General features: G+C 47.3%; 1 protein-coding gene across 1 annotated transcript in view; it reads left to right on the top strand.

Moving 5' to 3' along the window:
* The window catches only part of LOC147729104 (uncharacterized), a 366822-nt gene that overhangs the window by 100006 nt on the left and 252642 nt on the right, over window positions 1-14174 (top strand). Inside the window, exon 3 of the mRNA XM_086959794.1 lies at window positions 11853-12143. Within this exon, the coding sequence (XP_086815920.1) occupies window positions 11853-12143 (291 nt within the window). The remainder of the gene's footprint in view (window positions 1-11852; window positions 12144-14174) is intronic.

Consider the following 14174-nt stretch of genomic DNA (forward strand, 5'->3'; position numbering starts at 1 on the left):
ATGATTCCATTTCCATTGCCTCCTCGCCGACATCATCATCACGCTCAGCAGCTTCTCGGGATAGGGTCAAAATGTCTCTTTGCTGCATGCCCGGTGGGGCTGCAGTGACCTTTGTGATGACTGGCTCGTCGTCATCGTGAGAGGCTTCATCACAAGCAGTATCTGTCACTTCTTGTTGAGCCTCATCACACTCCATAGGTTTGAGTTTTTGGACGACCTTCCTTTTACGCTTAGGTACCGGTGTCAGATCATGGTGTGCCTCACTGTCAGACCGCAGTTGTGGTTCCCAAGACGGATCACTTGCATCAGAACGAGGTGGGCTTGAAGAAGATGTAGACACCCCCCTTGATCTTTTCCTTGCTAGGGATGTGGAAGACAATGAATGATCATCAGGAGGAGTGGCTTCCAATGATACCTCGGCTTCATTGTCGATTTCCAAATGTGCCCCTACTTCGGGAGGAACAACTATTGTGGGCACTTGTGAACCTCCATGCACCTTTGCTTGCGCATCTCCTTTTGCTGCCTCTCCTTCCACATGTACTTGGGCGTGTACTTGCACATGGTGTTGTTGTTGCGGCTGTGGTTGTTCAACACTTGTCAGATGAGTTACAACAACCTGTGTTGATTCAGGGACATTGCTGCTACTTTCTTGCGATGAGCCAACATCACTGGTCGATGGTGATTGGAGAAGTACACTGACTGCCTCTGAAGCACTCAAGGGCTTTGACTTAAGTTGGCGTGGTGGTGGAGGCACTGAACCCAATGGAGCAGGGGTGCTGCTCCCAGCTTGGTCCCCAGCAGATCCTGCTGCTGCAGGCGTACTTTTTTTTTTGCTCCCAAAAAAAGTGGCGGGTGGCACACCAGCCTCCTTGGTAACTTGCTTCTTCTGCTCCTTACTAGCAACTTTCTTGCTAGAGGAGCTACGGAGAACTTTCTTTGGGGGCGGGGCCATCTTCTTCAGAGCAGGTCAGACAGCAGGCCGCAGTTGCACGAATTGTAGAGTTGTCTGAGGCCAGACGTGACGTCGCGTGACGTAATGCTGCACACACACACCGCTGCAGGACTTCTTCCTGGCACTGGTGGTTCTCTTGAGTCTTGTGCACCTAAAAAAAATGGAAGACAGAGGAACATCAGTTCAGTTATAGAGCACAAAAAAATCGAAAAACACTGCAAAATCAGCACAATCCCAATCCATCCATGCCCTCCATAATGTTTAAATTCAAGACAACCCACAGAAAGACTAGGCCCATGCAAGACTCACTACCCCTGGGCATAAATAAAGGTTGAAAAGTAGGCAAAATGGTTGGAGGCCTAACAACAAAGCCTGCATTTAAAATGGCCACTTGCCTGCCAGCACATGGCCAGTGCCTGTAGCTGCACTCAAAATGGCCACCAGCCACATGGCATGTCCCTCCCCATGAACACCCCCAAAAATCGAAAAACACTGCAAAATCAGCACAATCCCATTCCATCCATGGCCTCTATGATGTTTAAATTCAAGACAACCCACAGAAAGACTAGGCCCATGCAAGACTCACTACCCCTGGGCATAAATAAAGGTTGAAAAGTAGCAAAATGGTTGGAGGCCTAACAACAAAGCCTGCATTCAAAATGGCCACTTGCCTGCCAGCACATGGCCAGTGCCTGTAGCTCCACTCAAAATGGCCACCAGCCACATGGCATGTCCCTCCCCATGAACACCCCCAAAAATCGAAAAACACTGCAAAATCAGCACAATCCCATTCGATCCATGGCCTCCATGATGTTTAAATTCAAGACAGCCCACAGAAAGACTAGGCCCATGCTAGACTCAAATACCCCTGGTGAAAAGGCCACAAGTACAGGCCCAAAAAACGAAAATCACAGAAAAATCTGCACAGTCCCATTCCATCCATGGCCTCCATGATGTTTAAATTCAAGACAACCCACAGAAAGACTAGGCCCATGCAAGACTCACTACCCCTGGGCATAAATAAAGGTTGAAAAGTAGGCAAAATGGTTGGAGGCCTAACAACAAAGCCTGCATTCAAAATGGCCACTTGCCTGCCAGCACATGGCCAGGGCCTGTAGCTGCACTCAAAATGGCCACCAGCCACATGGCATGTCCCTCCCCATGAACACCCCCAAAAATCGAAAAACACTGCAAAATCAGCACAATCCCATTCAATCCATGGCCTCCATGATGTTTAAATTCAAGACAACCCACAGAAAGACTAGGCCCATGCAAGACTCACTACCCCTGGGCATAAATAAAGGTTGAAAAGTAGGCAAAATGGTTGGAGGCCTAACAACAAAGCCTGCATTCAAAATGGCCACTTGCCTGCCAGCACATGGCCAGTGCCTGTAGCTGCACTCAAAATGGCCACCAGCCACATGGCATGTCCCTCCCCATGAACACCCCCAAAAATCGAAAAACACTGCAAAATCAGCACAATCCCATTCCATCCATGGCCTCCATGATGTTTAAATTCAAGACAGCCCACATAAAGACTAGGCCCATGCTAGACTCAAATACCCCTGGTGAAAAGGCCACAAGTACAGGCCCAAAAAACAAAAATCACTGAAAAATCTGCACAATCCCATTCCATCCATGGCCTCCATGATGTTTAAATTCAAGACAACCCACAGAAAGACTAGGCCCATGCAAGACTCACTACCCCTGGGCATAAATAAAGGTTGAAAAGTAGGCAAAATGGTTGGAGGCCTAACAACAAAGCCTGCATTCAAAATGGCCACTTGCCTGCCAGCACATGGCCAGGGCCTGTAGCTGCACTCAAAATGGCCACCAGCCACATGGCATGTCCCTCCCCATGAACACCCCCAAAAATCGAAAAACACTGCAAAATCAGCACAATCCCATTCAATCCATGGCCTCCATGATGTTTAAATTCAAGACAACCCACAGAAAGACTAGGCCCATGCAAGACTCACTACCCCTGGGCATAAATAAAGGTTGAAAAGTAGGCAAAATGGTTGGAGGCCTAACAACAAAGCCTGCATTCAAAATGGCCACTTGCCTGCCAGCACATGGCCAGTGCCTGTAGCTGCACTCAAAATGGCCACCAGCCACATGGCATGTCCCTCCCCATGAACACCCCCAAAAATCGAAAAACACTGCAAAATCAGCACAATCCCATTCCATCCATGGCCTCCATGATGTTTAAATTCAAGACAGCCCACATAAAGACTAGGCCCATGCTAGACTCAAATACCCCTGGTGAAAAGGCCACAAGTACAGGCCCAAAAAACGAAAATCACTGAAAAATCTGCACAATCCCATTCCATCCATGGCCTCCATGATGTTTAAATTCAAGACAACCCACAGAAAGACTAGGCCCATGCAAGACTCACTACCCCTGGGCATAAATAAAGGTTGAAAAGTAGGCAAAATGGTTGGAGGCCTAACAACAAAGCCTGCATTCAAAATGGCCACTTGCCTGCCAGCACATGGCCAGGGCCTGTAGCTGCACTCAAAATGGCCACCAGCCACATGGCATGTCCCTCCCCATGAACACCCCCAAAAATCGAAAAACACTGCAAAATCAGCACAATCCCATTCAATCCATGGCCTCCATGATGTTTAAATTCAAGACAACCCACAGAAAGACTAGGCCCATGCAAGACTCACTACCCCTGGGCATAAATAAAGGTTGAAAAGTAGGCAAAATGGTTGGAGGCCTAACAAGAAAGCCTGCATTCAAAATGGCCACTTGCCTGCCAGCACATGGCCAGGGCCTGTAGCTGCACTCAAAATGGCCACCAGCCACATGGCATGTCCCTCCCCATGAACACCCCCAAAAATCGAAAAACACTGCAAAATCAGCACAATCCCATTCCATCCATGCCCTCCATGATGTTTAAATTCAAGACACCCCACAGAAAGACTAGGCCCATGCACCACTCACTACCCCTGGTCAAGGCCCCAACAACAGGTCAAAAATCGAAAAACACAGAAAAATCAGCACAATCCCATTCCATCTATGCCCTCCATGATGTTTAAGTTCAAGACAGCCCACAGAAAGACTAGGCCCATGCACCACTCACTACCCCTGGTCAAGGCCCCAACAACAGGTCAAAAATCGAAAAACACAGAAAAATCAGCACAATCCCAATTCATCTATGGCCTCCATGATGTTTAAGTTCAAGACAACCCACAGAAAGACTCAGTCCACCCACCACTGAGTACCCCTGGGCAAAAGGCCCCAAAACAGCCCAAAAATCGAAAATTCCAAAATTTTAGTTGCAGCAACTGTAATGCCCCAAACAAACTTACTTGTAAAATTTCTAATCCAACAGTGATCCAAAGAAAGTCAAAAAGGCCTCAAATCCAAAGATCCAGCAGCATCCACAAAAAGTAATCCTTCCAGCTCCACATCCAAATGAAAAGTGACCAGGAGATGGACAAAGCACTGGGAGGAGCCTGCTGAACAGGAACAGGAAGTTGAAGACTGTGGGGCACTTCCTTCCTCCCACCCCCCTGCCCCCCTCCCCAAAATGGACTCCTCGCTAAAAAAGTGCAGGCAAATGTCAAACTAAGGAGTTATTCACATAAAAATCATCATTTCTAGAAGGATTATGCTGCTTGCTGGTGGATTTCTTGTGCAGAATTGCAAATTTATATTTTCGCTCGCCGCATCTCAAATCTCGCAATTGCGAAGTACCGCGAGACGTGATCTCGCCGTACTCGCGTTGACAAACTATCGCTGGCAAGCCGCGATGACGTAATCGCGCTCGCCAATTCCCGCGGGATCACACAGCAAGATCCAAAATGGCGCAGCACTCGCAAACTATCGAAAATAACAACTCGGCAAACGATGATAAACGCCGCGCGCCGCAAAAATTGTATCACCAACGCCGCGCGCCGCCAAAAAAATCCGCTGCGTGCGAATTTGCGGATTTTGCGGGAAATCCGCAAATCTCGCGGATTGCGGATTTCCCGAAAATCCGCAAAATCCGCGAGCGTAACGGATTTTCCGCCCATGCTTAGTTGTACGTTATGCGGGAGGAGTGGGTTTTGCGGGGACCAGGGGTTCGGGCGCTGGGCGCGGTCCAGGCGCGGACGGGAGTAGACGGGCTTACCTTTGGCACACATGGGGCGCGACCGCTGCACGTGGACGCTGCGCGCAAATGCATCTGACATAAGTGGATAGTGGAGGGGGCAGAGCGAGGGAGGAGCAGCTGGGAGGCGGGAGCGGGGTGGAGAGGACGGGCTCCGAGGCACAACAACAAGATGGCAGCAAAAGCAAAACCGAAACAGGATGGGACACAAAGTAGGAATACGCTGTGGGCAGTGGCACCGGCACAATCAGGTATTAACAATTGTATTTAAATCAGTGATGTGAGCGCTACTATTACAACTGCACAAACGAGCAATACAAATAATAAATAATGGTCTAAGCTTCACAAGCGAGCAATGCACAGATGAGCAATACCGATTAGGAATGCAAAAGACGAGCAATGTATAAGTGAGGCTAAGCGCTATATAATTAAAGCAGGCAGCAATTTTTAAAGGGCGCAAAGCAAAGAGCGCAGCCCAACGATACCAGTGAAGACCAGGGAGGCTTTGGGTCACTCCCGAATTATCAAACTATGCATCGGCCTTACTTGAAGTTAGAGATCTGGATGTTTCCAGGAAAATCCCATGGCTAAGGAGTGTTAAAATTACACTTAGCGAGATGTGGATGAGCCGCCTCTGGACAGCACCTGCCGAAAGTACTTTTCGATCTAAAACTGAGCTTAAGGCAGTGTACTGGAACATGATAGTCATGAGGCGGTGCTCAGCTAATATCAATCCCTCACTGTCTAAATAATTTCTTGACTCAAAGTATGAGGCTTCTTATGAGAGCTACTGGGATCTAATTACTTCCACAAGGGACAGGAAACTGTACCATCAGTTTAGGGTGGGATCGCTACCAACAAATGTTTTTACGAACAAATGGTGCATATCCAACTGTAGCAATTGTCCCTCTTGTAATGATATGAGGGAATATGTGTCACATATTTTTTTCGCATGCCCATTGAATCATAAAGCCAGGTCTAGATGGTTGAAACCTATATGTTCAAATATGGGGACTAGATCCAGCAGCGAGGATTTTAGGATCCTAAAATCATCTCTGGAGGGTCCTTTTGTCATCGCTGTTGCAAGGTTTTTGGGTTGGGCATGGGCGATACGTTGGAAAGTTAAAATGACTGGGTAAAAAATGTCTGCTTATGTCTTGTAGTTTCCCATTAACAATCTAGCACTTTGCATTTTATTGTATAAATTCGTCCCATATGATACTTAATGATGAAATGATATTTCAGACTGTATTGTTAATATGGTGCGATTTAAAGTTTTTAGATATTTATTGTTATATCATGAAACTTCAGGGCGATTGCTGCCAATTTGAACAAACCTGCATGTGGATACCCTCTGTTTTTATCCTTTTGTATGTTAATACAACTTTTGTGATTTTTTATAAAAAATCGAAATAAAGTTTTTGATTTGGTACAGGCTGTCATATGCCTTAACACCAGGTCAGAGCAGGTGTTAATTTCCTGCTGCTGATGCGCCTTATTGCATTTTTAGGGATCTTATCACCGATCTGGCTCGTCGTTGAGGATGTTGTGAGTGGTGTTGTCGCTGCTTTTTGCACTGGAACGCCTACTCCTCATCTCATTAGCGATAGTTGCGGGGGTTATCTGTGGCGATGTTTTTTGCGGCTACTATCTCAGGTAAACTGGTAATATGAGCTGTTAGTACCAGCTTGTGAATGAGCCGATAATTTTATCACCACTTTGGCTGGGATACAGTGCTGTTAATCAGCGATAAATCCTTGAGAATATGCCCCAGGGTGTATATGAATAAACAGTTATTGGTTTGTATTCTCTAATGTCTTACCAACTCTTCATTTAGAATGGAAGGCTGAGAGGTGGTCCTTAGTGATCCGGGTGGAGCTAAACGGGTCACTTCCTTCACCACGATAAAAAAGAATGTGTGTATGCATATAGATACATATATATACACAGACAGCAATTTATATAGTAAGAGGGACTTTGAGACACCACTCTTCATCCATAGGTTTGTTCAGCTATCAATTAGCATACATCATACATCATAGGGAAAAGAGTCAGTCAACTTGAGCCATATTGATGACACTATTCCTGATCACATGTGCACATCCATCTAAAAATGTTAGTGCCAGGTCGGGTGAGGCAATACTTTACTTTTCCAATCCTTGTGCTTTTTGTACGCTTTAACCTTTGTAATCTTTTTTATCACGATTGAGAAGTTCAGTGGCAATAGAACCGTTTCTGTGCCAATAAGAATCATATTTTTCTGAAATCATATTTCTGTGCCAATAAGATTACTTTTCTGTAATATGCATAAGAACTACAAAGTCTTTCCATACCTGACTTTGTAACCGCTTTTATTTATTTAATTTGCTTTGCGCTGTTATTTATTTATTTAATTTGCTTCGCGCTGTTATTTATTTATTTAATTTGCATCGCGCTCGTGTAGCACGCATTTGGCTGTGCATTGGTTGCTTGCTCTGCTGTACTCTGCAGCGCGACACTCACCGAGGCTCTATTTTCTCCCTGGGAACTGGTTTGTGCCCCCGGTGCCGTGGTGCATCTGCTGCCCCTGCCTTACTCTCCCTTTGACCCTCCATCTTGTTTACGTGTTCCCTGGCCCGCCCCTCCTCCCCGCTACCGCCTCCCAGCTGCTGCCCCTCCCACCCACGAATAGAGGGCTCCCTACCTCCTCTGACGCGCTGTGATCACCTGGACCTGATCCAGCACGGTCGCTCCCCCCACGCTCCCTGATCCCAGCTCCGGTTCGCGATCTGGCTTGCTGGTGGTACCGTATCGAGACTGCAGATTTGTAACCGCTTTTATTTATTTAATTTGCTTTGCGCTGTTATTTATTTATTTAATTCGCTTTGCGCTGTTATTTATTTATTTAATTTGCATCGCGCTCGTGTAGCGCGCATTTGGCTGTGCATTGGTTGCTTGCTCTGCTGTACTCTGCAGCGCAACACTCACCGAGGCTCTATTTTCTCCCTGGGAACTGGTTTGTGCCCCCGGTGCCGTGGTGCATCTGCTGCCCCTGCCTTACTCTCCCTTTGACCCTCCATCTTGTTTACGTGTTCCCTGGCCCGCCCCTCCTCCCCGCTACCGCCTCCCAGCCGCTGCCCCTCCCACGCTCCGCCCCCTCCTCTCTCCATTTATGTCAGATGTCCGCACGCGCAGCGTTCATGCCCCAGTCGCGCCGAAGGTGCGCCAAAGGTAAGCCCGTCTACGCCCGTCCGCGCCTGGACTGCGCCCAGCGCCAGACCCCCTGGCCCCCTTCCCTCCCACCCACCCCGCATTACTTACGATGCCACCACCCTCCTAGCCCTTAACCCCGGCCGACTCTCCAACAGCTCCCAAGCCGCCCCTGGCCAAACCCATGGACCCTTCTCTTGCAATTCCTGCAAGTTCGACGGCACCAAGACCAACTCCTCATCCACGAACACCAAACATAGCTCCGCCACTAACCACCTTAAATGCATCCTGCTCAACACCCGATCGGTCCACAGGCACGCCATCGACCTCTGGAATCTACTAGACACCATTTCTCCCGACGTCGCCTTCCTAACAGAAACATGGATGAACGCCTCATCAGCCCCAGACATCACCATTGCCATCCCGGAAGGATACAAGATCATCCGTAAGGACCGCATCGACCAAACAGGAGGAGGCATCGCCATTGTCCATAAGAACTCCATCCGCATCTCAACCAGCTCAGACGTCAACCTTACCAGCGCCGAACACCTTCACTTCCAGATCCACACCGACCCCAAGACCACACTCAGAGGCACACTCCTCTACCGACCTCCAGGACCCCGCGCACAATTCAGCGACGTTATCACTGACTTTATCACCCCACACGCCCTCCCCTCCGAGGAATACATTCTGCTGGGAGACCTCAACTTTCACCTGGAAAAGAGCAATGACAGCAACGCCACCTCCCTCTTGGACAATCTCGCCAACCTCGGACTCAAACAACTTGTCTCTACGCCCACCCACACCGCAGGTCACACACTCGACCCTATCTTCACCTCCAGCAAACATGTTTCCTTCAGTCACACCACTACTCTCCACTGGACGGACCACAGCTGCGTACACTTTTTCTACAACAAGACCACAACTCACAACCATCCTCAACCTACTCTGCAAAGAAACTGGAACAAAATCACTATCGACCAGATCTCCTCATCGCTTCTTCAAAACCCCTCTTCCCACTCCTCAAACCCCGACCAAGCAGCCATTAACCTCACCCAATGGCTATCCAACAGCGCCGACATCCTAGCACCACTGAAAAAACGTCAAATCAAACTAGGCAGCAAAAACGCCTCCTGGTTCAACGATGATCTTAAGAAATCGAAGAAACTCTGTCACTCCCTCGAGAAGGCCTGGAAAAAAGACCCAAACACCAGCACTCGGGACGCCTTCAAAAACGCCACCCGCATACACCACCAACTAATCCGATCTGCCAAGAAAACCGCAATCAAAGACCGACTAGACAACAACGCCCACAACAGCAAGGAATTATTCAACATCGTCAAAGAATTTACCAACCCCTCAGCCAACTCCATCGACATCACCCCCTCTCAAGCCCTCTGCGACTCCCTAGCTTCGTTCTTCCACAACAAAATCGCAGACATCCACAACAGCTTCGACAACCGACCCGAAGACCAACCCACCCAACCTTCTGCAGGACCTTCACCCCCCTTGAACATCCTTAATGACTGGAACCCAATCTCCACTGAGGACACCATCCGCCTGATGAACTCTATCCACTCAGGATCCCCCACAGACCCATGCCCTCACCACATCTTCAACAAAGCAGACTCCATCATAGCACCACACCTCCGAGACGTCATCAACTGCTCCCTCAACTCTGCCACCTTCCCGGATAGCTGGAAACACGCCGAACTCAGCGCCCTTCTGAAAAAACCCACAGCTGACCCCACCGAACTCAAAAACTACCGCCCCATCTCACTCCTTCCATTCCCGGCCAAAGTCATTGAGAAAGCCGTCAACAACCAGCTCGGCGCCTTCCTCGAAACCAACAAATCCCTCGATTCCTCACTGTCCGGCTTCCGAGCCAAACACAGCACGGAGACCGCCCTCATCGCAGCAACAGACGACATTCGAACTCTACTGGACAATGGAGACACAGTCGCCCTCATCCTCCTCGACCTCTCCGCGGCCTTCGACACAGTCTGCCATAGCACCCTTCTACAGCGCCTCAGTAACATCGGAATCCAAGGAAAAGCATTGGAATGGATCGCCTCGTTCCTCACCGGAAGAACCCAGAGAGTCCGCCTCCCATCATTCAACTCAGAGGCTACTGAAGTCATCTGCGGCGTACCCCAAGGGTCCTCACTCAGTCCCACCCTCTTCAACGTATACATGAGCCCCCTCGCGGCCATCGCTCGCCAACACAACCTCAACATCATCTCCTACGCGGATGACACTCAACTGATCCTATCACTCACCAAAGACCCTAACACCGCCAAAACCAACCTACGTGAAGGAATGAAAGAAGTAGCCGAGTGGATGAAGCACAGCCGTCTGAAACTGAACTCAGACAAAACAGAAGTCCTTATCTTAGGTACCTCCCCCTCCGCATGGGACGACTCTTGGTGGCCAGAGGCCCTTGGAAAAGCACCCATCCCGACGGACCACGCACGGAACCTGGGCGTCATCCTGGACTCCTCACTCTCTTTGAACAGACAAGTCAACGCCGTTTCATCATCTTGCTTCAACATTCTTCGCATGCTCAAAAAAACATTTCGCTGGATCCCCACCAACACCAGAAAAACGGTCACCCATGCTCTGGTTACCAGCCGCCTGGACTACGGAAACACCCTATACGCCGGTATCACCACAAAACTCCAGAAAAAACTCCAACGCATCCAGAACGCATCAGCTAGACTCATACTAGACATCCCGCGTAAAGACCACATCTCTAGTCACCCGAAAAACCTCCACTGGCTCCCCGTCAATAAGAGGATTACTTTCCGCCTCCTAACCCACGCACACAAAGCACTCTACGAACTTGGACCCGAATGCCTCAACACACGACTTTCCTTCTACACCCCCTCCCGCCAGCTACGATCCTCCAACCAAGCCTTTGCTACCGTACCTCGCATCAGTAAAACCACCATGGGAGGTAGATCCTTCTCCTACCTCGCAGCTAAAACCTGGAACTCACTCCCCACTCACCTTCGTCTCACTCAGAACCACCTAGCATTCAGAAAGCAACTTAAAACTTGGATATTCGACAAGTAACTCCCCACCCTTCTTCAAGCGCCTTGAGACCCTCCGGGTATGTAGCGCGCTATATAAATTCTTTGACTTGACTTGACTTGACTTGACTTGACTTGACCTAAGTATACCTACCTGCGAGGAAGCAGCCGTACTATTCTATCAAAATTACGGGATGGTTACTTAAAAACAAATGAAAAATGTTTATTGCAAGTAGAATATCGCCATGATTAGCCAGCAGCATGTTTTCTTTTTTTCTTATTTTTTATTGTTGTAGCATATTCTAGGAACAAAAAGTTAAAATAACAATTGTACACGCTTGCTGGGCCTATTTGCTTTGTCCATGGTTACTCCCAGTAAAAACAGCAGTAAAAACACAAAAAGGACACTTGACTAAAACTAAAAGCTAGAAAAAAAAGAATTACACTGGGAATCAGGTGTTATGATTAGTAGAGGTAATCAAGGTAATAGGTTGCACTTTGTACATTAATGTCAACATGCATATAGTATACTGCCTTATATTCATACTAGTCCTTCTCTTTGTTTTTCAACAGGCGCCTTGTACGTTCTGAAGAGTGAAGACGGGGTTCAGCTTGAGTGTAACCGGTCCTTTAACAGTAATCGGGTAGCGGTCTGGTATCAAACCGGGGAGGACCACACTTATCAATTGGAAATAATGAACAAACCATCAAAATGTGTTTCGAATAAAGTTCGAGTTCCAGGTAGTGGGGTGTTTGCTTGCCACTCCTCGGCAGGTACAGATCTCTGCTCGTCAGCACCTCGCAGAGTAAACATTGTCAAGATCTGCGAATACGACTTCTTTATTGTAACAAAGCCACATGAAGGTGAGTGAGGAACGCAGCGCTCAAGCAGGCATTTAAGCTGCCCTTTTACTATCAAAAGAGCTCATCCCATGAATGAAGAACAGGTCAATGTGCCTTTAAAACCATGTGTGTTAGTGAACTGTACACTGGTGTGATTTGTCACAGTAATAACCAACGACCTGTTGTAGAGATGGATATTCCTTTCCCCTGAACCGGTTGTTTAGAGGTTTTCGTTTTTAGTACATTTTAAACAGATAATAAGGGTATCAGATCATCAGATGTCGCCTGTGCTGCTAGCGCGGACGCCAGCGCAGCCACCTAGGGGCGCAAGAGAGGGGTCTCCCTCACGTCTCCGAGCACATCACCCAGCCGGTGACTTTATGTTGTTATTTTTGCAGTATGTGTATGAGCCTTGTGGTGGAATGTCAAACGGGCCTCCAGGGCAATCAGGCAGTGCCCGAAGGGCTGGTCTAGCAAGTTAATATTTGGGCCAGTTTTGGGCTGTGGGCCCGTTAAGTGGTCTGATGGGTCGGTTTTCACTCTTGATTTCAATGACATTAAAACAAACGTTGTATCCAACAAGCTCAAAACTGTGGAATTTTCCATAACTGGTAAAACACTTATGCAGCATCTTTACAAGTTCAAAACTGCCCCAATTTGCAGATATTTAGCCACTTTTCAACTGTCTGACGACCACTCTCACAATTACAAAATTATTGATTTAAAAAACATCCAACAAGTTTCCTATCCTTAAGTAGAGCCTGCCTTTGGTTAGGCTCTTGACAATGTTTCAATGCATTAATATCATAAATCTTATTTTCTTAGATAAACAGACTCCTTTGCAGATTGGAATTCAACTTTATCATTATATTTGATATCAGACTAAGGGCCACATGCATCGAGCTAAGGAATAGCGATTCCTTAATAGCGATTCTTAAGGAATAGCTATTAAGGAATCGCAATTCCTTATGCATGTAGGTTTCACTAAAATATTAGTGATTCCTACACATTCCTTAACTGCGAATCGCAAATTGTGATTTGCAATTAAAGAATGCCTTCCCATTCATTCCAATGGGCCTAGGGGCAGTATTCACAATTTGCGATTACCAAATAGGTAATCGCAAATTACGCATGCAATTTCAAGGGTTCAAAGGGGCCAAAAGGCAACCCTGATGCATCCCCAACAAAGGTAAGTGTGCACAAGTGGTGCACACACATGCCCTAAGGGCATGTGCATGCACCACAGTGCACTTTGAAAAATGCATTTATCTGCATTTTTCAAAGGAATTGCAAATAACCATCAACTTGAAGTTGATGCTAATTTGCGATTCCAAAGTGTGAAAATGCAATTTGAGAATGCACAAGGCATCTCAATTAAGGAATAGCAATTTGCGATTCCATCCCCAAGTACATTCGCAAAATAGGTAATCGCAAAAATTGCAATTACCTGTTTTGCAAATGCCTTTGGGCAAATAGCATTTTACCGGTAGCTAAAGGGCTGATTCTGCGAATCGCCCCGTTTGCGACCAGTAAAATGCTTGATGCAGATCCTTCGGGGGCATGGTTAAGAGTGATTTACATTTGATTCGTCTTTATCTGTTACAGTACAGACTACATAAATAAATGAGGGACAGGTGTTTGGCCTAAAAAAAAAAAATGTTGCTGAGAATCCCATTCATCACTGGTTGCCTTGTCTAAGTGAGTCTCCCTAAATGGTAGTGGTATGGCCAAATGTTGGTCATGAGCTTTCTGTGCCATAGGGCTCAAAATGCACCTCAGCAAGGCTGAAACTGTGTTCCTGTTAAGATGTCAATTTAGTCTTAAGTCTTAATTTAGTCCTTGCGGTACTTGGCCAAAGACTGATTTGCATATGATGTGTCCCTTCTGTAATGGCAAGGATAAGATAAATGATGCACTGGAATATTGCCCAGAGAAATTGCCTATAGCTGGGATTAATTCAAATATTTCACGTATCACTTGTTTTGTTGTCAAAGTGAGTTTTCTTAAGCAAATGAGGAAAGCTAAAAGTGGATCCTGACCATGTTGCATCAT

This window comes from Lissotriton vulgaris, chromosome 2_2 (assembly GCF_964263255.1).
Source record: "Lissotriton vulgaris chromosome 2_2, aLisVul1.2, whole genome shotgun sequence".
In the NCBI taxonomy this organism is placed as follows: domain Eukaryota; kingdom Metazoa; phylum Chordata; class Amphibia; order Caudata; family Salamandridae; genus Lissotriton; species Lissotriton vulgaris.